The 23,027-nt window shown below is 37.5% G+C and overlaps 2 protein-coding genes and 1 long non-coding RNA gene across 17 annotated transcripts; 1 reads left to right on the forward strand and 2 right to left on the reverse strand.

The window, feature by feature from the left end:
• Positions 1–1,850: 1,850 nt before the first annotated feature.
• Positions 1,851–13,586, reverse strand: LOC124206120 (myelin regulatory factor-like). 2 transcript variants are annotated; one of them, XM_046603778.1, is made up of 21 exons: positions 13,324–13,586; positions 9,713–9,809; positions 9,022–9,315; positions 8,834–8,940; positions 7,050–7,547; positions 6,788–6,971; positions 6,630–6,723; positions 6,351–6,529; positions 6,081–6,282; positions 5,675–5,875; positions 5,373–5,597; positions 5,072–5,228; positions 4,850–4,982; positions 4,713–4,787; positions 4,324–4,648; positions 4,147–4,261; positions 3,922–4,076; positions 3,677–3,845; positions 3,383–3,569; positions 3,048–3,270; positions 1,851–2,962 (listed from the first exon to the last, which is right to left on the reverse strand). In XM_046603778.1, exons 1-21 carry the CDS (start codon positions 13,370–13,372, stop codon positions 2,879–2,881), a joined length of 3,753 nt encoding a protein of 1,250 aa, XP_046459734.1. In that variant the 5' UTR covers positions 13,373–13,586; the 3' UTR covers positions 1,851–2,878. The 2 variants fall into 2 exon arrangements, with proteins under 2 accessions (XP_046459734.1, XP_046459733.1); XM_046603777.1 differs by having other exon boundaries at positions 4,850–4,985.
• Positions 13,587–14,038: 452 nt separating this feature from the next.
• LOC124206121 lies at positions 14,039–18,904 on the forward strand. Of its 8 annotated transcripts, none has more exons than XM_046603781.1 (9): positions 14,106–14,706; positions 14,768–14,920; positions 14,988–15,182; positions 15,240–15,757; positions 15,821–15,911; positions 16,248–17,849; positions 17,916–18,302; positions 18,370–18,486; positions 18,555–18,904. In XM_046603781.1, the coding sequence occupies exons 1-6, from the start codon at positions 14,418–14,420 to the stop codon at positions 16,418–16,420; spliced, it is 1,419 nt and encodes a 472-aa protein (XP_046459737.1). In that variant the 5' UTR covers positions 14,106–14,417; the 3' UTR covers positions 16,421–17,849; positions 17,916–18,302; positions 18,370–18,486; positions 18,555–18,904. The 8 variants fall into 8 exon arrangements, with proteins under 8 accessions (XP_046459743.1, XP_046459737.1, XP_046459736.1 ...); XM_046603785.1 differs by having other exon boundaries at positions 14,113–14,706; positions 16,248–16,344; positions 16,401–17,849; positions 18,370–18,904; XM_046603786.1 differs by having other exon boundaries at positions 14,141–14,694; positions 16,248–16,344; positions 16,401–17,849; positions 18,370–18,904.
• LOC124206122 lies at positions 18,494–22,174 on the reverse strand. 7 transcript variants are annotated; one of them, XR_006879570.1, is made up of 9 exons: positions 22,022–22,174; positions 21,633–21,966; positions 21,471–21,572; positions 20,270–20,360; positions 19,850–20,188; positions 19,683–19,794; positions 19,505–19,614; positions 19,160–19,436; positions 18,878–19,085 (listed from the first exon to the last, which is right to left on the reverse strand). It is a non-coding gene; the product is annotated as an uncharacterized LOC124206122 (long non-coding RNA). The 7 variants fall into 7 exon arrangements; XR_006879571.1 differs by lacking the exon at positions 18,878–19,085 and adding an exon at positions 18,494–18,741 and having other exon boundaries at positions 21,633–22,160; XR_006879572.1 differs by having other exon boundaries at positions 21,646–22,159.
• Between the last annotated feature and the right edge of the window lie 853 nt (positions 22,175–23,027).

A 23,027-nucleotide genomic window follows, 5' to 3' on the forward strand; every position in this document is an offset into this window, starting at 1 on the left:
TTGAACTTAAAAAAAGTACGTTCGAATACAAACAATAATGGATAAAGACTTTCACTCCCGCCTTCACGTTTTATTAATGCAAATCTCATAAATAATCGTGCGGATCTGAGGCTAGCCAAACCTTTCCTACAGGCACTGGAGCCGCATCGATGTCCTTGATTCTCCGTTATTTTCATGAATGTCATTTTTTTTTGTATTAATCATCAATGAAATATAAATATGCTTCGCTGGTAGTCAACATCAACTTCTTTGCGATCCTCAAGAGCTTTGTTCCAGTCCTGAATTTCAGCTTGCAGACCGAAAGTCAACGTTTCTCCATTTACTCGTCTAGTTTTGTGACCAAGTTTGTGACCCACTTATGGAAATTTAAATACTGAAGGACGAACACGAGCAAAGACGAGGTCAACTGCTGTCTCTTAGATCTTAGCGGATCTTAGGTAAAATGTCGGTCTCAAACGTATGGGCGCGTATGGCCATCGGGCAGAATAAGCACAAATCTCCAGCGAACGAACATCAACATTGATTTTTCTTCGATAGCTATAGCTAATAACAAGTCATCAATTTTCTTAGAAAATCAGGCATTTCGCAAAACGTTGAACGTATGGGTCCAATTTGTTTGACTCCTACACCAAACCGATTCCCTGCTAAAAAAAGAAAACAAGATATGACGATAATGATAAAATTACTGTAAATTATTAATATTTATTTATTTGCAGTCTTATTATTCTTTTCAATAAACAAAGAAGGTTAAAATCTTCAGAAGTTGAAATTGAAGCATAACGTTAAAAAATCGTGATAAGAAGATGAACAGTAGTTAAGCAGAAATTTGTTTTAGCTTATTAAATTATTAGCCCGGCCAGAGAGACAGTCGGTGACAATCATCCCTTCTTTTAGTGAAATATCGAGCAAACGTGTGGGAGTCTTATTACGAAAATTAAGTTTTAAGCAAGTGTCGGTCTTGTTTTCAAACGGTAAAAAGAGAATTAAGTCGTGATAAAAGGGAAACTTTTGGCGTTTCGCCTAACTTTTAGTTGGAATAAGATTTATATTCAACTCTTTAAATATATTGTAGTGATTTATTTTCTTTTTTTATCCAACTCCTATCAATTAGATGCAGCTAAGTCAAGTCGTAGCATAAAGAATTGTCATTTTGACTTTTCTTGATGATTACAACTCCAAAATGGCTGGTTAAACATGTAGCTATAAGAAAAAATAAGTAAAAGTCGATAAAAAGTTCATACCTCTAGAGTGCGTTCGTAAGTTCGGATTCTTTCAATCAGTGGCACGGACACGTAAAACAGTATAAAGCTGATTGGAATAATAGTGAGCCTTCTTGGCGATCATTAGTAACACGCGCAGAAATTGAGGATAATGAAGTTTCGAACCTCCTTATTAGCACCACTTAGCCCAAGTGATGATATCGGGTAATAATTCAACGCTTAATAGAAGAGTATCGACTTTCCAATACAGGTTCTCTCGTATCAATAGTGAAGATGTGGCCAGTAATACCTACTGCGCAGGTGAACCTTATTAATCGCCTAGTCTTTAAAGATTTCTTGAGTATAGAGCTTCCGACGGAAACTGATGCCATAGATATAAAATATAAATATAATATACGTATATATATATATATAAATAAATATAAATATAAATCTTAAATATAAATCATAAATATAAATCTTTAAATAATGCTATAGTACGAATATCTCTATATAGGCTGATCCAACATTTTTATGATTATTTTATTTGAAATGAATTTCGGATTGATGAATTTCGGATTAATGAATTTTTCAATCCTACTTGTATGAGCCCCTGTTTGGTCTTCAGTCAAAGCATACTTATAATAATCATTTGAAATCACCTCGTATATTTGTTGTGCATGTAAAAAAAGATAAATGATACACAACATGCATACCTTTTATGTAGGCGGAAAAGTGAGAAGGCTACAAATAAGTGTAAGAAATAGATCTAAGAAATTGTGTAGACTGTAGACATAATAAGAGTAAATATAATCTAAACAGGTCTAAAGCGCAAAAAAAGTGAAATGTATACAATATATATGTATTGGGTTTAAACGATTTCCAAAAAATAGCGAGAGAAAAAGAATTGGTTCAGCTGGCCAATTCTCTAAACAAGCATACGCCTACCACATTATGATTTTGAATTTGCAAGCTGATTTTCAAATGGGCGGTTCGTCAAAGTTGATGCTTGATAGACTAAACAGGGTGTTCCAAGAAATATCTGGTTGAGGATATGGGCAAAATGTATATGACAACTTAAAAAGTGTGGACGCTTTTTGACGAAATTCCACCGACGGTTTAAGACGTGTAGAAAAAGGGTTGCATGCAACACCGACGCAGACGTTTAGAAATGGAATGAAATTAATTGGGTCCAGAAACATCCCAATACAAGCTCGGGTTTAAGAAACCAATGCCTGTTGCAGGATGTACAAATTGTAATAATGGTTGGAAGATAACAAAAGCGATTGGCACAACTTGGTATAGTACTTGTAGAGGAGAAATCAGTTTGATGCAAATCATTAATTAAGTTGGTAACCGCTTCTGTTATTCTTGATTGCATGATTGGATAATTCGCATACAGCGGAAGCAGGAGTATTAACATCTGTGTAAGGGGAGGGGGACGAAAATGGCCATTTATAAGTGAGTACAGATTTTTAAAAGCCGAATATTTGAAACAAAACAAACAATACAAAAAAAAAAAAAAAAAAAAAAAAAAAAAACAATAAAAAAACCATGTGTTTATCGCGCTCCAATATATATGGTCGGCGTCCATTATCTGCTTACTCTCTCAAACGGTAAGGTATTAAATGTATTTTTATTTGCGCTTCTCTGTTTTTAAGGCCAGAACTGCTCTCAACTCAATCACCGCAGACCCGGTAGAAAACCAAATTATATTCGACGTATTTTTCTCCCAACGAAGTGTTAGGTTTGCTGCACAAGTCCTGTGAATGAGAAGAACACAATTTCGGAGTTAACAAGTAGGAATGGAAAAAGAAAAAAAATAAGCTATCGAATCACTGCTTTTACCACTGTGTCTCCTCTAAGTACAGGGAAACGGAAGCGATAGGCCACAATGGAGGAACGTCCAACATCTATGAAGAACGTGCGCGCCACCGAGTCAACATGATTAAGAGTAGGACCGCGTTGAATGCTATTGGCTCCCATCGTATCTCTCTGGCCATCAGGGCAAGCACCTAAGCGTACTGGAGACGTACACTGGTCCGGCTGGAAGCTGATGCTGTTGGTGAAACTAATTTAAATAAAAAACAATATAGCATCATAATGATAGATCTTATAGAAAAATGCTATATGTCGTAAATATTCCATATTCAAATTCAGCATATTTTAGGACTGTTTCTTACTGAAATTGCAGGGTTAAACTGCGATCGGGCATGTGCTTGCTAAGCGGGATGCCGTAGGTGTAGTTGACCGCGTCGCCATTCAGACATCGAATATACTCATCACTGTTGGGCATGCAGTAGTTAGGTCCAAGCGTAACATTGAAGTTTGAACCCACCAGTCGTATGTAAGTGACTCGGCCGTCCCAAGCTAAATCAAATTGTTAAAAGAAAATAGTTAGCGCAATACAGACAGAATTTTTGCAGTCCAGCTGATCGATATGTTTCGACATTTCGATCGATCGTTTTTGTTTATACTTGTAGCTTGAGTGGATGTGGGCTTGATGCTTGGGATGTGAGTGCGTCCAAGTGTAAATTCCGCGTCCGCCGGGCCACGGTATCCTAGTTCTCTGTTCTGAATTAATAAATGGCGCTTTTGACGGGGAACACGGACTGTTTTTTTGTCCCGTTGTTTCTGCAGATTGAACTGTTCAAGAAAGAAAACGAGTATTGATTGTAGAGATAAAAATGTTGATAGATGAAAGATTAGGTATTTGTTTCACCTGTCTGTTGATATCTCTCAATAATCCAGTGGCAAGATCGCTAGGCCCGCCAAAAGGACGATTCTTCCCTTCTTTGTTGTTAAAGTGTTCGACGTTATTACCCAGTTCGTCTTCCGTTGGCGAGCGGCTAGACACTTCGTAGATTCCGCTAGTGTCTACGTAACGTGAATACAATAAGAAATGAATAAATTATGCGAATACGACGAATTCTGGGATGCACACTACCAAGAGCACGCTCGGTAGAAGTATTTTCGTTTTGGAAATCCCTTCTTGTAGTAGATGTACTTGTTGGGATGTGGGTGGTAGTCATCACTAATTCATTACCTGCACAGCAGTAGACCTATATCATTTAAAAACAAATTGATTATGTTTGAACAACTAGAAAAGATGTGCACATTTCACCTGACAAGAAGTGGTTGTCGTGCAAGAGTCAGGTTGGCCAACGGCATTGGGTTTGCTACTAGTCAACGATGTGTAGAAGCGCGACGAGCTCGACAAGTTACTGGCTAGACTGTCTTGTTTCGTCGGTAAGGGGATGCTGCGTGAAGAGCTAATCACACTGATGGTGGTCGAATTACTAGTTGACAAAGTCGTGGCCACGTCTGGAGGTTTGAAATTCTTATTGTCAGCGAGAGAAGTCGGGTCACTATCTGGCAGGTAGACGTAGTCCATTGACGGATCCGTGTAATTAAGTACGGTGTGAAATTCCGAATTGGTTTGCTGTCCACTATAAGAAATGACATTCACTTCACTGTCTCAATCACATCATGATAAGTAATAAAATACGTTACTTGGTAGAAGCTATCAAGTTATCAGTATTACGTTTTTGCCACTCTAGAATGTAGAGTGTTGCCATTGCAACCAAGCTGTAAAAAACGAAGGAAAATTAAAAGTTAACTGAATACACGAAAGAATATTAAATAAATACCACAGCGCCATGATCATAACCAAAATTATGACGGTGGCCTGGATGACTCGATTTGCGCAAATCGGATTTCCTTCGGAGGGCGTCATTTTGCAATGTTTACGATGACGGCCAACACTCAAAGTTAGATTGCTCGCTGTTTCAATTGATTGAAACACGAATAATATTTGGTTAGATTGTTTGGCTATGAAAATATAGCTATTAGACAATTTGTAGCTAGGTTACCTGTTGAGCCGCTAGCAGATGAACGAATACTATCAAGTCGCTTTAGTTTTGCTAATTTGTGGTTCATTCTCTCTAGTTCGTCTATGCGTGTTTCAAGGTTATCTGTAACTTTGCATAGTTCTTTGACTGCACCAACGTTCTCCATAAAAATGCGTTCCTATAGAAACAAAAATTCTGCGAGTTAAAAAAAATCCTGCAAGTTGTGTCTTAAGTTGTAGTAAGATCCAGTCAAACAATTTTCGAATCCTGATTAATCAGCATTCGAAATGGTATGTAAATAATGGTCGGAGCAATCAAGTACCTTGTTGACGACTAAGAAGTTTTCGATTTGCCTGCCATTGGGTAAAACAATATTCCCAGCAGGTCTAACGGCATCGGGAATAATCGATTCGACTTCTTGTGCAATAACTCCGGTATCTCCTCGCTCGTCTTCTTTCAGTCCAGCAGTCTCGGCGAATTCCTCTGTGTATTTGTAGTGGACCACACGCAATGCTTGGACATTGCGCAACTGTTCCTTAGTATCGGCCTGAACCACATTAATAAACATAGAAAATTATTTAAAGAAGAAAGAAAAAGAAAAGAAGTTGAATTCAAGGGAAGCACCTCTTCAATGCCTTCTTTGGCTCTTCGATCAGAGGGTTGAACCAAGTGGCCAGTAATTTTCAGGTTGCCGTGAATAACCAAAGCCTCGTCAGGTCTGTCCGTATTGATTCCAACTCGACCAGCATGAAAAATGGAATCAGAAAAGGTTCCCCTTTGCCAATTTTGTTCAACTTCATTTTCAAACATGCCAGGGTTCGAGGCCTATGAAAAATTCCAATTTAACCATAATTATTCATTTCATTTTACGATATGGCACGAAAATATTTTTTAAATATATTTTAAATCTCTATTTAGACTCATATTACAATGCCTTGTTTTATTACTAGGCCATTATACAGTGAGAGTTACATCTACGAATGCATAAAAGATTATATATAGTCATGCATAGTCAAAGAACTGTACTCACCCGAACAATGATGCGCTCAGATGAGTGAGCTATAACGCAAAAGGTGGTGTCACCGCAGTGGGCCTGAAGGCTCACAACGAGATTAAAGAAACGCTGGTCAGGATTGGGTTTCCCCTTCTTGCGCATGTTATTCGCCGTCGTTTCGTTAAAGTGCAATCTACCCACAGTGATCTTGGACACTTGATCTTGCTGCAACTCCAAACTAAAAGGGAATTGATGTTCACGATTAGCAGTGTAGTTAATTAGTAAATACAACGTCAAACATTATACAGGACGGGGTGGAAAGGTTTTTTGCTTCGGTCACTTTGCGACTGCTCGACGCGAATCATCTGAGTAGGCGCTTCAGCTTTGGCCCCAAAGAAGTGCAAGAAAAAATTGTCGACCTTCTTAAGACCCTCTGAAGTTTTCACGTAATACGGCTCTCCGGCTTGCTGCACGTGACACGTAATCTGCACGATACATTTTGCACAAAATTTTGATCAACGGCGTTCACGCGATGCAATGGTCAAAATTGTAAATACGTGTTTTACAAAATGTTGAATGTATTACCTGAAAATGGTTTTTCTTTTGGCAAACGAAGGCTTCGTCCGTGTTGGAGAAGTTAAAACCTTTGTCTGCGTCGATTCGGTAACTGGGCAATGGTCTAGACGGTCAAAACAAATTGATTTCAAAAGCCGATGAGGATGTATGTCTAAAATGTAAGCTACAGCTCTTTGAAGTTGCCGTCGAACAGCGAATGCCAGCTGTTTTGTTGGAAGGCCTGGAAGCGGATGCATTGATAGCTGTCGTTGAACATGCTACTGTCGGCGCTGAATTCGTAGCTGTAGTCCTCATCGGTTCCTGTAGCTGATATTTGACGAGGACTCATGCCTTGTCCAGTAATGGAATGCTCTATAACAGAATTAGTGAAGATTAAGCTCAAGCTCAAACGATGGGCACGGGGGAACGATTGTATGTAGCCTATATTACGTGGTTCTTGCTTGACTCTTGGTGATGTGGTGGTTGCGCCAATTGGGTTTCCTCCGCCGATAGGGAAGCATTCCGTCACCGAGAGTTTCCGTTTCTTTTGCTGGACAGTCCTACTGGAAGGAGAAATGTCATTTTCGCTTCCGCTATTCTCTTCAGGGGCGCCACTAGACGAGGCTAAGTTGATGAGCGGACTGTTTGCGGCGTGGTCTTCGATCGTGTAGATGGTCGGCGTAACATTTGGATTGAGGCACGATCTAACGTTCAGGCTGATTGGCAGTGACGACCCAGCAGAGTTCGGGGGAGTACTCTGGACAGCGGGAGATAAAATGCTGTGCAAAGCATTCGGCTGGAGGCTCGGATTGGATACTCCGTAGCCGATATGTGGCTGCTGTGGCTGTCGAGAGTTAACCGACTCGCTCTTCAGATCGAGTCCGCCGAAAATTGATTCATAGTTATCAGCGGGAAAAGCATAGCGCTGACTGGTACCATGGTCATCTACTGTTAAGAAAAATGAGTTGGTCGATTTTAATATTTTGGATGGTTAATTTTTCCATTGAAAAAAATGCAGCTAGTGGATGAATAGATAATGGCCAAGTATAGGTACAGACATTCTATGTTTTGTAATCAAATTATTTTTCATTGTTCGCCGTCCTTTTTTATTATAGATAAATTTATAGCTTATAATAAAATCACGAGCCATAAATAATTATTCAGTCGCGGGTTTGCGAATTTAATGGTGGTCAAGAATGAAGAGTCGTCACACGTTACATATTATTGGCATCGTGAGTTTTTGGTTTGATTTTGAATGCTATCCTGAGTTCCTGACCCATTTGCTTTTACAGATATATTGAAGGATCATAAATCCCTACACTTTACAATGCCATACTGCCTAACTCTAAAACCGGCTCCCTTCTTATTATATTCACACTCAAAATTACTCAAAATTGTCAAAATTACGTTTTGTAACAAAAATTTCACCATGTAATGAACAACTCATTTTTCCAAGCTGAATAAATGATTAAGTCCCGGAAACCGACACCCAGTGGCGATTTTTTAAGCAGACTTCTTTCTTTCTTGAAACGATGTCATAAAGAGTTATAGGGCTATTTCTCGCCGTCAAAATTAATCGGAACACGATGTTTCTAACGTTGGCATGGTGCATCTGTTTGGTCAATACGCTGCTCCTTTATCCCAATTCCCATTTCAATAAGGCGGCCATTTTGTGCGCAGGTGGGAGAAGGGAAAAGGAGGGGGATCAGAAATAGGTTGAGCGAAGTTGACTCATGTTAAACAAAAGCCTTTGAACTGAGTGCTAGGGCTCGATGATAACTGTGCTTGGTAACACATAATATTAATTTAGTAATACAAATAATAGAGGTGTTCATGGACCTTAATATATTTAGACTAAAAACGAGTTAACATGAAACTCATTCTGTTTCTAATTGTTTCGACGAATGCCATTTTTCGTTTACAAAATGACTGGAAGGTAAAAAAAAAATTAACAAGAGCATTACAAATTGCCTGAAAATGACTTGAACTAGGACGTAACATACTTAGTTGAGCCAAAATTTGAAATAATCTTAAGATTAAGCTGAGTATGCTATTTAGTATCATTATTAATTTTAAAAGAACGCGGCATACAACTAGAAAAAGCTATAGGGGATATTTTGTTTTTCCAATAATCAAATAACAAAAATACGTAGCTAAACTGGAACAAAAAAATAAAAAGTTATAATTATAACAGTTACAGAACTTGAATGATCCTTAACTGCGGAAATACTTACAAGGCGAACTCCCGATGCTAGAGCAGGATCGGTTCGTCTCTGGGGGCGAATATGGCGGCTCAGATGCCGAGTCTGGTGGACTCTCGGGCATTCCAGAAATTCCATGTCTGAGGGTTATGAAATGGACAGTTGATTACAGCTGAAATGCAGCGTATCATCATGGTTAAAAAAAGCGGAATAAAAATTACGTCATATTGTAATTTCCGCAAGGGATAGGGGCTCCAACTCCAGGGCTGTATTGTCTCCCTAGCGCCCGGGTCCTTAGCGTCTCACTAATACGCGATCGACAAGGCTGCTGATGATGGTTTTGGTTTGTAAAATTGGCTAATGTGCTCATCCTTGCAGCATTGGAAAGCGATCGGTGGGCGGTTATTAAATCCAACGAATCGGCCACAATGTCACAAGAAGATACGGTTCCAGGAGGAACGATTGATTCATTGTGTCGTGACGCTTCTTGGTTGGCCAGCGTGTCCGCAAAGTAACTTGAATTTTATCACACAAAAATATGAGCTTTTGATTGATTGGTTTTTAAAGCAAGATTCTTTAATTAATTATGTCATAGAAGTTAAAAAAATCAAAAGCGGTTCACCAAAATATAATTTTTAACCTTATGAATCCGAATAATCCTTCGAAGAAGCTAAAAAAAAATTTTATGGACTTTATACTAACTAAAATATTTCTATTAAAACAGAAGACCTGCGTTTGATTTATCAATAGGAGACTAGATACATCTGGCAGATTGGAAGCTACATTCATGAATGGAAATTTCGAAATACTGTAGTATACCTTTAAACACGACTGAGGATATGGTTTCAAGAGCTTTCTTAAGCTTACATGCAATTTTTTTTACAAAGGTAGAAGAAAAAAAATATCACTCACTCATTTTGCTCGTCATTCTCGCTGTTGATGAAATGCTCCAACTGAGCAAAGTCTGGCAAGACGTCGTTCTCCATTCCAACAAAATCTTCGTCGCGACCTGATAGATCAAATAGTCGTACACCAATTAAAAGAAATTTCTTTGCTGAATTTAGTCAGATTAGGCTGACGGAAAAACAAGTTAGTCGGTCAGTTAATTATTTTTATTGTCCACAAATCGCACAAGTCTAGAAAACACTTTGCTGGATAAGAGACGACGACGTCGATCATTTTGCTACATCACCTGATCGATAGACATAACAGCACAAAATCTGCCGATCGCTATTACAGTACCTGGGCTCTTTTTGCAGTCCATTTGCCGTGTAAAAATAACGGTAATCTAATTAAGAAAATCACCAGAGTTCTGTCCAGAACGAAGGGTTAGATGGGAATGATTTCGTTAAAAGTCCCGATTTTTCTAGAATAACCAACCGACAAGAGAAAAAAAAAAACGAGAAAACAACAAATTCAATAAACAAAGAGAATTTTGAAAATCGAACGAAGTTCGTTCTTCTTCAACTGACCTACATCACCGCGGTAGTTTTTATGGTACAGTAGTGTTATACTCAGAGTGAAAATTGTCACAAAAAATGTCGCTATTTTGTTCTGTCCTTTCAAATTCACCAATGACGCTTGAATGGACAATTCCAATGAAAAGAGAAAGACGAACAGTCAAAGGGAAAGAGGGGACCGATGAATCACGCTTTTTCCAGGTGCAAAGAAGAAGACGAAATCAATTTGCTAGATGTTAACTGACAGTAAGATTCAGACCGCAGCAGCTGCACGACCGGTCGAAAAATCACCAGAAATCCAAAGCGATTTTTTTTGCTCCATTCATCGACCAAAAACCAATCGAGCATACTTAATTAGCTAAGACAAAACTACGAGATATAGCGACCAGTAGTTTGAAAAGGAGGTCAAATCAAATAGGATAAGAAACGGTCATCAATAAAGAGAATGGCCGTAGTAGAGTTAAACCATTCAGTCTTGGCTATTCAAACCCAACTGAGCATTTTATTCAAATACATCTTGCTGATGGTTGAGGGGCTTAGCCACATGCGCGTTGGCTTCCTGAGAGTAGATATATGAACTCTGAAACTGACCAATCCAAACGACTGAGTTGAAGTTGGCGTGTTGAAAACACCTAGCCTGTGTATGCCATCCACTGAGCCTGCACTGAGCGACTACACGACTAATACCAGCATTGACGTTCGAGCTCTTCTTTGATCCAAACACATAACCAAATAAATACAGTTTTATCGGCAATACTTTAATCAGCAAAATCCAGCTGAATAACATTTCAATTCGAAAAAAAAGTAAATTAAATCCAATCCAACCAAACATAATTTTCGAATTTTTATAATCTTTTATGGGACAAACTATTTTAGATTAGGCAAATTGTTAGCTGAAATTACTAAGAAACTACAAGAAATTTAATCATTTGGCATGCATAGTTAAATTTTAATTCGCGTGTGTTAGAATAGCTTTAGGGCTCAGGCCGACCTGCGGACCAAACGGCTAATGGAATTGCCATACGAAGAAAAGAATATGGCCATTAAAGGGTCAAGGTCGGTCAGTCAACTAAAAAACACTAGAGTGTGTAGTGGTAGGATGGTAGAAAAGAAATTGAATTTAATAAAATAAAAAACAATTCTAAATTTTCTAAGTACAAAATTACAAATGGTATGCACAAATATCGTAAAATGTGTTAAAAATAATAGGGATAATAAGTCAAATTAGACTGGGTGATTCACAGCTGTTCTTTGGATTAACTGATTAACTATAAGTTTTTTTTTGCAAGTACTGATATTACTCCGTTCTCAATAAGCATGCTACCAACCGGCAGGTATATTTTTAGGTTTTTGATCCTTCCAGATTCTTCCTACCTTTAGATTTTAGTCTGCATTCTCTAGACACATACTAAGATTTTCCAATGAAAATAGTTGTCTGCAATACTCTTACGATATTTTTTAAACAAAATAATTAAGCGCAAGAAGCGGACCCACAATCCCACAATAGACTCAATTATTTCATCATTTTGAGTAACTCAAAAATAAAGTTCTATTTTTGAACTTGCGTACAGTGGTACAACTATTTTAGAATTCAGCTCACTTCGGGCAACATTCTATCGATTTAGAAGAACAATCATATCGATACCATTTTATATATCGATCTCGTCATATTCCTCGCCTTCCTCTCTCCACTCGTTATTTCTATATTTTGCTGTTTTGTGGTTATAAAATAATAATTGACACAGAAGAAAGTAAAGATGAGGTAAAAAAAAAATTACAAAGTATTTTTGGGATATGAACGTTTGGTTACGTTGGGCAAATTTTGTAGAAATAGAAGCGCTAAATTTGAATGAACTTCCTGTTTGCGTATTTAACCTTGATTCTTTTTGATCTAACACGCCCAGTTTCGTTTGTGCCAAGGACTTTGTGCCAAGGACGAATCCGTTTTCAAAATGTAAACAAAATGCAGCAAGAATGTCCTGTTCTCTCTCATTATTGAATGACGTAGTTAATAATAAGCCTAGTACAGACATATTTCTTGCGACTTACAGAATATGATATCCAATTTATTGTTATTGAGCGGGGAGGGGGAGGATCGATTTTACCTGCAGTGAAGATGTATTTCATATCACCATAGCTAGCCAGCCAACTCAATTCGTATTCCACAACACAATGTGACATTAGGGCCAATTTGGGTTTTCCCTATTGCAGCTCACAAAAACTAAGTTACCAAATATTCCAAACGCCACTTACACCATCGACACGGACAAGTCCACAAGTGGTTCCAAAGTTTTATGACTCCTACCACTACACACATACAAACTCCCACATATGACAAGGAAAGTGATGTAGAACTGATGGCAACACATGCCGACCGTAAAGGTTTCGTATTCTCTACAAAGGTAACGTGAGCAGATTTTGTTGGTTGAAAGCTTAAACAGTTTTTTTTCTCTCTCTAAGGTTCAATTATTTTTAGCTTTATCCCGTCATCCTGTATGCGGCAACAGGTATAAAAATATTCAACACGATAAGGAGCAATTTCATTATTTTAAAAACTGAAAAAAACCTTATATAGTTTTAGAGTATAGTATGGTATAGAGCCTACTAGTAATAGGCTATATGATAAAAGTAGAGTATGAATAGTTTGATTTCAATTCTAAAGTGTCATGCGAGACTGTAATTTCATAAAACATAGTTGACGAATCGTTGATGCAAGAAACATTGAGTTAGCTGTTACATATGGCCTGACTAAATAGTCTACATAATATTAATCTAGTTTATTAATAAATACGCGTGAACGACGGAAAATTTTGGGCCGTATTGACAACAAGTGGTTGTCAACTGTTTGTTTTTACTGGTTACCCCTGCTTGGTATTTACCCTCTAAAAATCGGCTACTTAAGATTTCCATTTAAACAAATACGAAAACAAAATCATAGCCTGAAACTTCTTCTCATCACCGTTACTTTCTAAGCTATAAAAAAATATGCAACATGCACTATCCGTCAAGCAAGAATGCTGTGCAAGTAAAGTTGATGACTGCGAATTGTGGCGGCGCACTTACCAAGAATGGCCTGTATATCCGTATCGTCGCAGTGTCCTAGAGAATCCATCTTTTAGTTTACTCGGAATCCTTTTGATAATAAGCACGGAAGTGAAGATTAACGAAAAATGTCAAATCGAATACTGGGGGTTGCCATCTTTTTAACAGTCTATGCACAAGCAACGGAGAAAGACTAACAGTACTGTATCCTGGTTGAGGCGTCACCTCCAAGTCACTAAGACAGTAAGACTGAATCGGCTGAATGCCTGAATCACTGAAAACCAGACTGAAAGCTACTAAACTACCTGAGGGCTGTTACCTTCTTAGACTTTCCCAATGCTTCGGGCATTTTTCTTTTTTTGCCGTGCTGATGATATTATTTACCGGGGAATCGGGAAAAACCTTGAAAACACACTAGGTTACTTTTTTATCGCTAGATGCCAACAACATCTGATGGAATCATGGAAGACTACAATACAAAATTTTTTTAATAAAAAAAATATCTATTTAAATTGAATATTTAATATTAATTGAAATTTTTAGAATAGTAGGCTACTAGGCTAACACTGATTAGCAGTTAGCACAATTAATCAATACGAGATATTTCATCACTTTTCTTCTCCAGATCCACATGTTACAAAATTCTTATATTTCCTTTAGAATGGTTGACAACGGCACAAATAAAAATAGCTACCATGTATTGCAATTACTACGTGACACGAAACTTAATTAATCCCCGATCCCCAGTCCGTCATACGGTCATACCCCGATAGAGTAGGATGCTGTGTTGCATTTTTTCAAAAGCATCTTCTCAACGACTCTTTCTTTTTTTTTTCTTCTTTTTATCGGGATTATTTTCCTCGCAGTCCCACTAATTACGAAGACAACAGGTTAACACTTCGTTTCGTTGTCTCCATAACATGGGTTGCTGATCCCGACAATTGTAACGATCCTCCTTCGATTTTGGAACGAAATACTTCCCCCCCCCTCTAGTGGGGGATTTGATCACTGCTTACAGCTTTGCGACTAACTGTTGTTGTATGTCGAAGTCAATGTGTGGTAGTTTACTAGTTTGTGGAGTTTGCTGGATTGACTAATGCATCTTGCAGTTTAAAATGTCATCGTCTAAAGAAAATAAGAAGAGACGTGGTTCATACTGTTTCATTTGTGGATTTATTGACGGTGATAGATTTGGGTTTTTTGCAGTTAACAAAAAGAGGCTTTCGGAGTGGGAAAAATTGATTCCCAAACCTGGATTGAAGATTGGCTCTCCTATCTGTGGTCGGCATTTCGATATCGATGACATTATCAAAGGAAGAGAAATAGGAGGAATTTTTTTCTCATTCAAGAAATGGAGTCTCAAAGACCTTGCAGTACCCAAACATTTACTCTGTAATATTTGCTGTAATTGTTTATCTCAAAATTTTGCAATGCTGCAGAAAATAACTTTACTACATTCATACAGGCAAACTTGGTGATCATCCTGCCAAATCCCTTGATTCTTCCCAAGTTAAAAAAGGTATTTTGCGAAACAATCCAAAATGTAAAACAACAGATTCCAGTTTTCACCAGATGGATAAAGATCCATACATCAATATGGACTTTCCCATAAACCAAGGTGATATTACCTAAATCTGTTTTCATTTTTAACCCTGCTGAAATTTTCTTTTTCTCTTTTTATATAGTGATCCCAGGCAAGGAGAGTGTTACAGTCAATCAAGCAGACTCTGCCAGTTTATCTCCGACTGAATTCGTAGCAACTAATGTCTGTTGTCGTCCGATGGATGAGCCCGATGAAGAGCAAACAATCAATGTTGCCGAGCATCCGTCCGTTTCTGGCGATTCTATGACATATGCAAACGAGCCCTCTGTTCCGAATGGTAAGCAACTTCCTCAATGATTGTTTCTTATAACTATAATTATAATTTCCTTTTTAGTGCCAAGCACCAGTTTTGACTTTGGTTCGCTATCACGCGTTATTAAGCTTCCTAGTAACTGGCGTTGGGATATTGTCGACCAAAGCTGCTACACAACGATTCTATCTGGAAAAGAGTTTGTTCACAAGATCGTTTTCATAACAGACATGTTGCTGACCTTCTTCATTAACGGAAGAGAAGTTATTTTCCCATTTCTGAAGCACGACAGAATATGGAAACTTATAGACTTGCAACGAGCTCTTTATGAGTTCGACACACTACATCCTTGCCCTGGTATGCTGGATCGCTCCTTGTGCTCATCATCATGTCGCAACGTTAAGAATTCACACGGAACTGAATTGCGCTCCTTAATATGTAAATCAGTTTGCAACAAAGACGAAAAACAATGTCCCAACTGCCGCGTGCATGAAGGGAAACTCCACTATCTCAAGACGGCTCAATCTCGAAGGGTTGCTTCTCTTACCAAAAGACTGAAAACGAATCAGAAGAGAGTTCAGCGCTTCATTCTGCACGGAAAGGTACAATTAGTCATTTTTGTTTCATTTCTTCAAATTTAACATAATTTAAAATATTTTCAATAGATTGGTGCACTAACTGTGAACAACTTACGACGCAGTATCCATACCATGTCCGCCAATCCAATATCGAAAAAGATGAAACGCTTACCGATGCGTAAGTCGAAAACAAATATGTGAATAAATTATTGTGATATAGCTTCTGAAAGCCAAAAATCGTAAAGTTAAAAAGTTAAAATCTAACGTTGTGTCAGTTGAAAACCAAGGTGTGAATAATAAAATATGTGCTAGTTGAATTCTGAGAGTCTATTTTATTTTCATTAGTTTAAAGTAAATTTAGTCCTATCAATTATGTTCAAACCGGTTATAGTAAATATCCAAGCCTCTAAATATGTCGTAGCAAAGAATTATTAAATAATCAGAAATATAATCATTTTGACTTTTTCATATTTGTTCGTTATTCGTCGGTATTCTGTAACACCCACCAAAAAAGCCCCTCATTCTCCTGCCGCAGTTTCCGTGCAGTACACGGCTTGTGCTGCTCAATCAATATTGCTACAGCAAGCTCATCCTCACTTCAAACTCATGACGTATGTTCATTGTAAATATTTTAATCAATCGATCGATTTTTATCTTTGTTATTTAGGTGTAGTGCCACGGCAGTAAACAGCTGTTGCCATGGGAACAAAAATTTATGACGCACCGAAAGGACATGCTTTAGTACTGGCCGGAGAACCTTCACATAGACTGCTTAGGATTTTAGAGGCAAATTTTTCCCGTTTTAAATCGTTCAAGTGAACTTTGTAGGTAAGGAATAATTTTAGCTGGGGCAGAAAGCCACAGAATCCCTTAATGCAAATCCATTCTTTTAGCGTCTATAAATTGCGTTTATGGACAATTTTTTCAGTATTCAGCCTCCCTTTTAGCTGTCAAGACAAATCAAATCAGAATTCGAGCGAAATTTAAATTTTTATATTCGATTTTGCGTATCGTATCTTTGCTGTTTTCCATGCAAAGCTGACGTTATGCTGCGGCTGTGCAGCCAGCGGGATAGAGCAAAAATCTTTAAGTCCTAATAGTTTATGGTGAACTTTAGTTTTTAAAATAATTTTAACCCAAATTATTCCATGTCAGATTTATGTAATACGGTATCTATGATCACTGTGCTTTACGTTCATTGGCGACTTGTCTCAATAGCGGAATAGCCGACGAAAATAATTTCAGATAGTCGGTAATCTGTGATAAATTCAAACCTTTGATAATTACATTTTTACCGCATTTTTAGTTTACATTTATCAATAGTAATTTACTCATTGCTAAAAACTAAGTGATATATGATCAACGATATAACCCCTGCTATAATCTGGATAATAATAAAAATAAAGTGTGAAAAAGAGGATCATTCAAAGATTGGCCACTGGCGGCGCGCAAAACGAAAAAAATATTGATTTACTAACTAGATGCTGCTGGGTAAGTAATACCTCCAACAGATCTCCACTCTCCTACTAGTTTTCGACTGAAACTAAGGGGTAAGGGAATTCAGGGCAGGCAATTCACGCGCAAGCAATTCCAGTATTCCACGCGCGACTGGCGCGAGTCGTCTTGGCTGTTCAACCAAGGCACAACCTTTCCAGCATTCTGATTGGCTGTTTAGGAGTGATTCTAATCGCCGCCACTACTGGAAATAATCAACAATTCGACGTGTCGTCTGCATTGTTTCTGTCGTTCAAAATGGGTCCGAAAATACTCCCAAAAATACTCCCAAAAGATTCCCCTCTTGTTAATCATATCAATGACAATAGTAAAACTGACAGGTATTTAGAAAAAAAAAGAAGAAAGAGGGAAAAATCAAAGGGGAGGAATTTACAGAAAAGATTGAAAAGAGCTCAACAACCTGGTGGTGGGTTGGGAGCTTATGGTCTTTTGAACAGAAAAGATGGAATAGCATCAAAAAATAATTCTTTAATCGCAATACGAAAACTTGTTGGAACACCTAAACAGTTGTGTTAGTCTGTTTCCTATGTTCCAGAAGTAAATGTTATACATCCTGATGACTTTTAAGGGAAGATGAAGATCGAGTCAATCAAAGCTTTCAGTAAGTATGTAGCTAATAGGCATTCATCGGTTATTGTATTCTAACCTAATGATCATACTTGTGTAGGAATAGATGCTCTACAAGAAAGATGAAAAAAAAATTACAAAGAAAACTTCTTTCTAATGCAACTTCTGGAATCTGAATGAAAAAAAAAAAACAAAAAAAAAACAGAAATTCTGAAAAGTTGGCATAACATGAGAAGAACATTGTAGATGCATGGGATGTAAAGAAGAAGATTTGATGGTTTCAGCTGTGTCACCATATTGTCACCAATGCCTAGCAGCAGCCTCAACTAGTATACATACGTTGTTCAACATTTTGTGCTTCATCAGTTGTGATTTCAACCATCAGAAAACCAGGCCTTTTCACAATCACCAGTGTTTGAAACCAGATGTCCCCTAACTCCACAGTTTCTAGATGCTGATAAGAGTGATTACTGAATCATTGAAAAATGTACACAATATATTTTATTGATTTCTCATTTCTTTATGTATTTAAAAATTTTTTTTTTCATTTTCAGGTGTTCATATTCCATTGTTCTGCCTGGACGAATGCTCCAACTGTTGGAGCAACAGGACTCTTAAAGTGCCAGGCTGGAAAGAATTCAATCGCCGTTGTCACTTGTGATGGTTTTGATGTTGGCATACATTTGTTTTATTAATAAGCTAACTGTAAATTTACGCAGGTTGCTTTGATCTCTCACAGATACTACCTTTCAATGTACACAATGTTTGTATAACCGAAGCAAGTGTTGAACTTTATCTTCAGTCGGCATTTTGGCCAGGTTGTCCAACGTCGTTATCGTATGTGTACTAGGTTAGACTTGCTTGACTATTGGATCCATCTTAAGCATCAGCTGCCGGGGTCTTCCGAACGCAAATATCAAAAAATTCTGAAAGAGTTATCAAGAACAAGAGGCAGAGTAAGTTGCACTTGTATGTTAAACAAATAACATGTGTATATTTAAAAAAGTTCGATGTTATCAGCTGTATTAACTAAATCTAATAAGAAAGTTGTGTCACTATTGATAAATAGTAAAAGACAAACGATATTTATTTTATTAAAAATGTCTAGTATATTTTACAAAACAATTCTCGCTTCTCCTACTGTAAAAAGTGCAGACAGACTTAGATGTTAGACATGTTTACATTTTACAATGAGAAAGAAAATCAATTTTAACAAAAATATTCTGTAGGAGAGCAATTAAACTGAGGTTCGCTTAGTACAACGAACGATCTTGACGAGCCAGAAAATATAGAGAAAACATGAAATTTAGTCTCAGCTGAATAAAAAAAACTTTTAGGTCTTACCCCTTTCCTTCAGGTCCCCGTAAAAATAACCCTTGAGAGGTTTGATGACATCTTTATTCTTCACCTTTAAAACAGTATCGGTCTTAGGTGGACAAGACGAAAGCGACGCTGTAGGAGTAGGAGAAAGACTAGGGGTAGGCGAGAAGGGAGGAGATGCGCTAGATGTACGTAGCATTACGGGAAATACAACATTCATCTGTCCTCTTCCTTTTTCCATACCAATTTCTCCTTTTGTTCTCAAGGACACTGGAAAATCTTTTAAGTCCTCTTGTCACTCCTGCAGTATAAAGGTTAGAAAATGAAAATACAATAGGAAATGTCTAAAATTAGTAACTGAACAATTACCTCGACGCGTAACAACCGTCGATGAATATGGAACTAATGGAACTTCAAAAATTTATGATGCAGAAGAAATCCGCTGTAGTTTCAGTTTGGAATGTAAAATCAGTTATAATCTGCAAATAAAACAATATATATAAATACAAACCCTATATCTATTATGCATGAAAATACTTTAACTTACTTTTATTGGAAGAGCCATTCTCATTTAGTTCTTGCTGAGGTGCTTTAACAGAGTTATTTAGGCTATCACTATCATCTGTGTTTTCACTTCCATCAGGAATATTTCTTGTAATCTGAAACAAAAAATCAACAATTAAAAATAAATTTGCATTAAAACACTCAACTTACTTCACTCGATAAATCATCTAGTTCTTGTCGAGGTGCTTCAGCAGATTTAGTACTTCTCTCAAAAACTTTTCTCCGTACCCCTTGAACCTAGATACATAGCTTAAGGCAACACCAACATATGCATTGCAATAAGTTGCGGTATCTTTAGAACTGGGAAAATGTATAAATATTATAATTTCAGCATTCTTCTTTCAAAGTTTCGCAACGACGAAAAATGTCAAGTTTTAGGCGGTGTTTGCTCTGCCATGATTTGGGTTTGGGTTTCTCTTCTTTAGAAACACCAGCATTTGATTTTTTAGCACCCATTAACAAAAATCCTCTTGTCACTCCTGAAGCTGCCTGAAGTATAAAAAGGTTATTGGAAAATGTTTTTGTTATTTTAGAAACGCGCAAAATAAGTAACCAACGCTTAATAATTACCAGGACTCATAACAGTCGATGAATCTGGCTTCAGAAACTTGTGATGCAGTAGTAATAGACTGCAGTTTCACTTCGGAAAAGAACTTGTAGTCTACAACAAAACAAAACGAAAAAAAAAACAACAAAAAACGGGCGTCCCTAAACTGCGAAAGCGAAACGCGAAACGCCTAAAATGCGAAACAGCTGTGCGAAACGGACCCAAAAGTTGGGACCCTGTTTCGCATTTTAGTCTTTGGGTCCGTACTAAACTGCGAAATCGGTGTGTGCGAAACGTCGCAGTGTAAACGTCTTGGTAGCAGACGACAATGGACGCCGTAAACAAACAAATTGTTAAGAGTTTCAAATTTTCGAGACTTCGAGTTTCGCGCACCTTATGGCTGGTCCGCTGGTCTATTTGTGTGTTGATATGAATACGAAATACCTTGAATGCAATATGCAATAGGTGTTTTTAATTAGAAGATTGGTATAAAAAAATTAATGGAACTTCTCGTTTCCATGTATCAGTATCAATCAGATTAACATTCTTAATTTTAAGGAAAGTTTTAGCTGATTAAATTTTAGCTTGATTTGGAACATGGTAGCTTTGATTTTTAGCTTGATATAAGGCACTCATACTGTTATGGCCGATTCTTTCTTTGTGCACGTACCTACTGGTTGATTTAAATTATTTAATGTAATGTATAATCCCTGGGCCATTACCTAATATTTTATTATTTAAAAATATCACCATAACGTGCTGCTCTATGTCTTTCATTAGTTTAATAATCGTAAAATGCGCATGAAAACATACAGGGGTAGTGGCGAAGAAATCGAATTTGATTGCCCCCCTTCCTCCTTTAATGCCTCATCATAGCGGGAGACAATGAAAAATGGCGGCAATCTCCGTCAATTTGGACCTCTGTGGAGAAAAGGAAAACTTTTGGTTTCGCAAGATGTTTCGCTCTTTAGTATGCCCTCCGGCATTTGGTCCCGCGAAACGGTCCCAAAATTTTGGTCCGTTTCGCACAGCTTTTCCGCATTTTAGGCGTTTCGCGTTTCGCGTTTCGCTTTCGCAGTTTAGGGACGCCCACAAAAAACAACAAACAAATGATTTGTTTGTTGTTTTTTGTTGTTTTTTGTTGTTGTTGTTCATTGTTCATTTGTTACAAATGAACAATGAACAATGAAAAATTAATCCTTGCATATAAATACTTCAACCTACTTCAATGGGAAAACCATAATCTTGTTTTTGGTGGGGTGTTTTTACAGAGTTATTAAAACAAACATTTCTGTTTTTGCTTAGACCAGAAAAATGTGTTGTGATCTGAAACAAGAAATGATAATTAAAAATAAACCTATGAACAAAAACACATTAAAACTTAACTTTTCTTGCTAACCCATCATCGAGTTCTGTTGAGATGCTTTAGCAGAATTATTAAAACTCCCAAAAAATCTCTCTCCATACTCCTTGAACATTAACACAATGCTTAAAGCAACATCACCATATCCATTGCATTAAGTTAATTGCTGAAACTTTGTAATTGGGGAAATGTATGTAAACAATCATTTCTGCATCATAGATTTCTTTCAAAATTTCACGAAAACGTCTTTCTAAAGGTAACTTAGGTCTTTAGTAAGGTGATTTCTGCTCTGTTTTGATTTTGAGTTTGGGATTGTCTTCTTTAATAACACCAACATTTGCTTGCGTTTTTAGCACCCTTTAACAAAATAAGTAACTTAACTATTCAGACAAATGAGAATTGGACAACTTACAATAAGGCCAAACTTTCTGTGTTTAATTTTTGATAAAATAAGTGTTAATTTTAATTAGAAAGAACAGAGCCTGGCAAAAAGCAATATTCAACTTTAAAAAAGATGCAGACTGCAGACGACACGTCGGACCGGTTTGTTGATGGTTGTCGGTAAAGTGCAGGGTGCAGGTTGGACGGTGGGTAAAGTGCGCGTGCACTCCGGGTTCCGCACTTTACCCACCGTCCAACCTGCACCCTGCACTTTACCGACACCCTTTGTTGATTTCCGATTTCTTCGGTGCAGTGGTGGCGATCTGGTGGCGATTAGAATCACTCTGGAAAAACCAATCAGAATGCTTGATCAAAATGCTTGTCACACACAACTCGAACAGCCGAAACGAAAATGGTATGATTTGTGCTCATATATTCATGAAAAATGTGTAGTAGAATAATCTAGCTAGCTCAGAACCAACCAGCCGCACCATTGCGTAGCTTAGGTTATTCCAATGTAAAGAGTTACCGCGAATTCTCCGGGTGTATATAAATTTATTAAATAAATTTTAAATGATTTCCTTTAATCAAGATATTTTGTCACGATAACCATATCTTGAAGAAGTGCTGGGGTTAGCGCTAGATAGCGTTCGTTACGATCCAAAATAACTCATAAACAAAAAAAAATCAACCAAGGCCAAATTCCCTTAAATATTTAATTTCCTAAGCATATATTTTAGTGGACATTGGGTTTATGAATGCCCTCAGAATTTCATTCGAAGTAATGGACCCCTATGTGTAATCCGTTTCTATTCCATTTTGATTAACTTGATTTGTCTACGAGGTATACGAGCCCTACTTGATGCCAAATTTGCCAAGTTCAATTTCACGCGACTTTGTTTCTGATTGATATTCAGATGTATTGGCTTTCATTCATCCATTCAAACAAAGGTGTCTAGAGACTCTAGACCACCTTAGGCAACAAAGAAAAACCACGCCAGACACGGAAAGCTTCTTTTAATTTAAATTATCGCTTG

The sequence above is a fragment of the Daphnia pulex genome, chromosome 10, assembly GCF_021134715.1.
Source record: "Daphnia pulex isolate KAP4 chromosome 10, ASM2113471v1".
Classification (NCBI taxonomy): Eukaryota; Metazoa; Arthropoda; class Branchiopoda; order Diplostraca; family Daphniidae; genus Daphnia; species Daphnia pulex.

Excerpts from the sequence above, each read along its gene's own strand:
- LOC124206121 (XM_046603780.1), top strand. The coding sequence starts at position 14,418 with ATGTCATCGTCTAAAGAAAATAAGAAGAGACGTGGTTCATACTGTTTC. Across the intron at positions 15,183-15,239 it reads CGAGCCCTCTGTTCCGAATG|TGCCAAGCACCAGTTTTGAC; the intron begins GTAAGCAACTTC and ends TTTCCTTTTTAG. Across the intron at positions 15,912-16,247 it reads GATGAAACGCTTACCGATGC|CCCCTCATTCTCCTGCCGCA; the intron begins GTAAGTCGAAAA and ends CCACCAAAAAAG.
- LOC124206120 (XM_046603777.1), bottom strand. The coding sequence starts at position 13,372 with ATGGATTCTCTAGGACACTGCGACGATACGGATATACAGGCCATTCTT. Across the intron at positions 8,941-9,021 it reads TGCGGAAATTACAATATGAC|ACATGGAATTTCTGGAATGC; the intron begins GTAATTTTTATT and ends CATAACCCTCAG. Across the intron at positions 7,548-8,833 it reads TAGCATCGGGAGTTCGCCTT|TAGATGACCATGGTACCAGT; the intron begins GTAAGTATTTCC and ends TTTTCTTAACAG.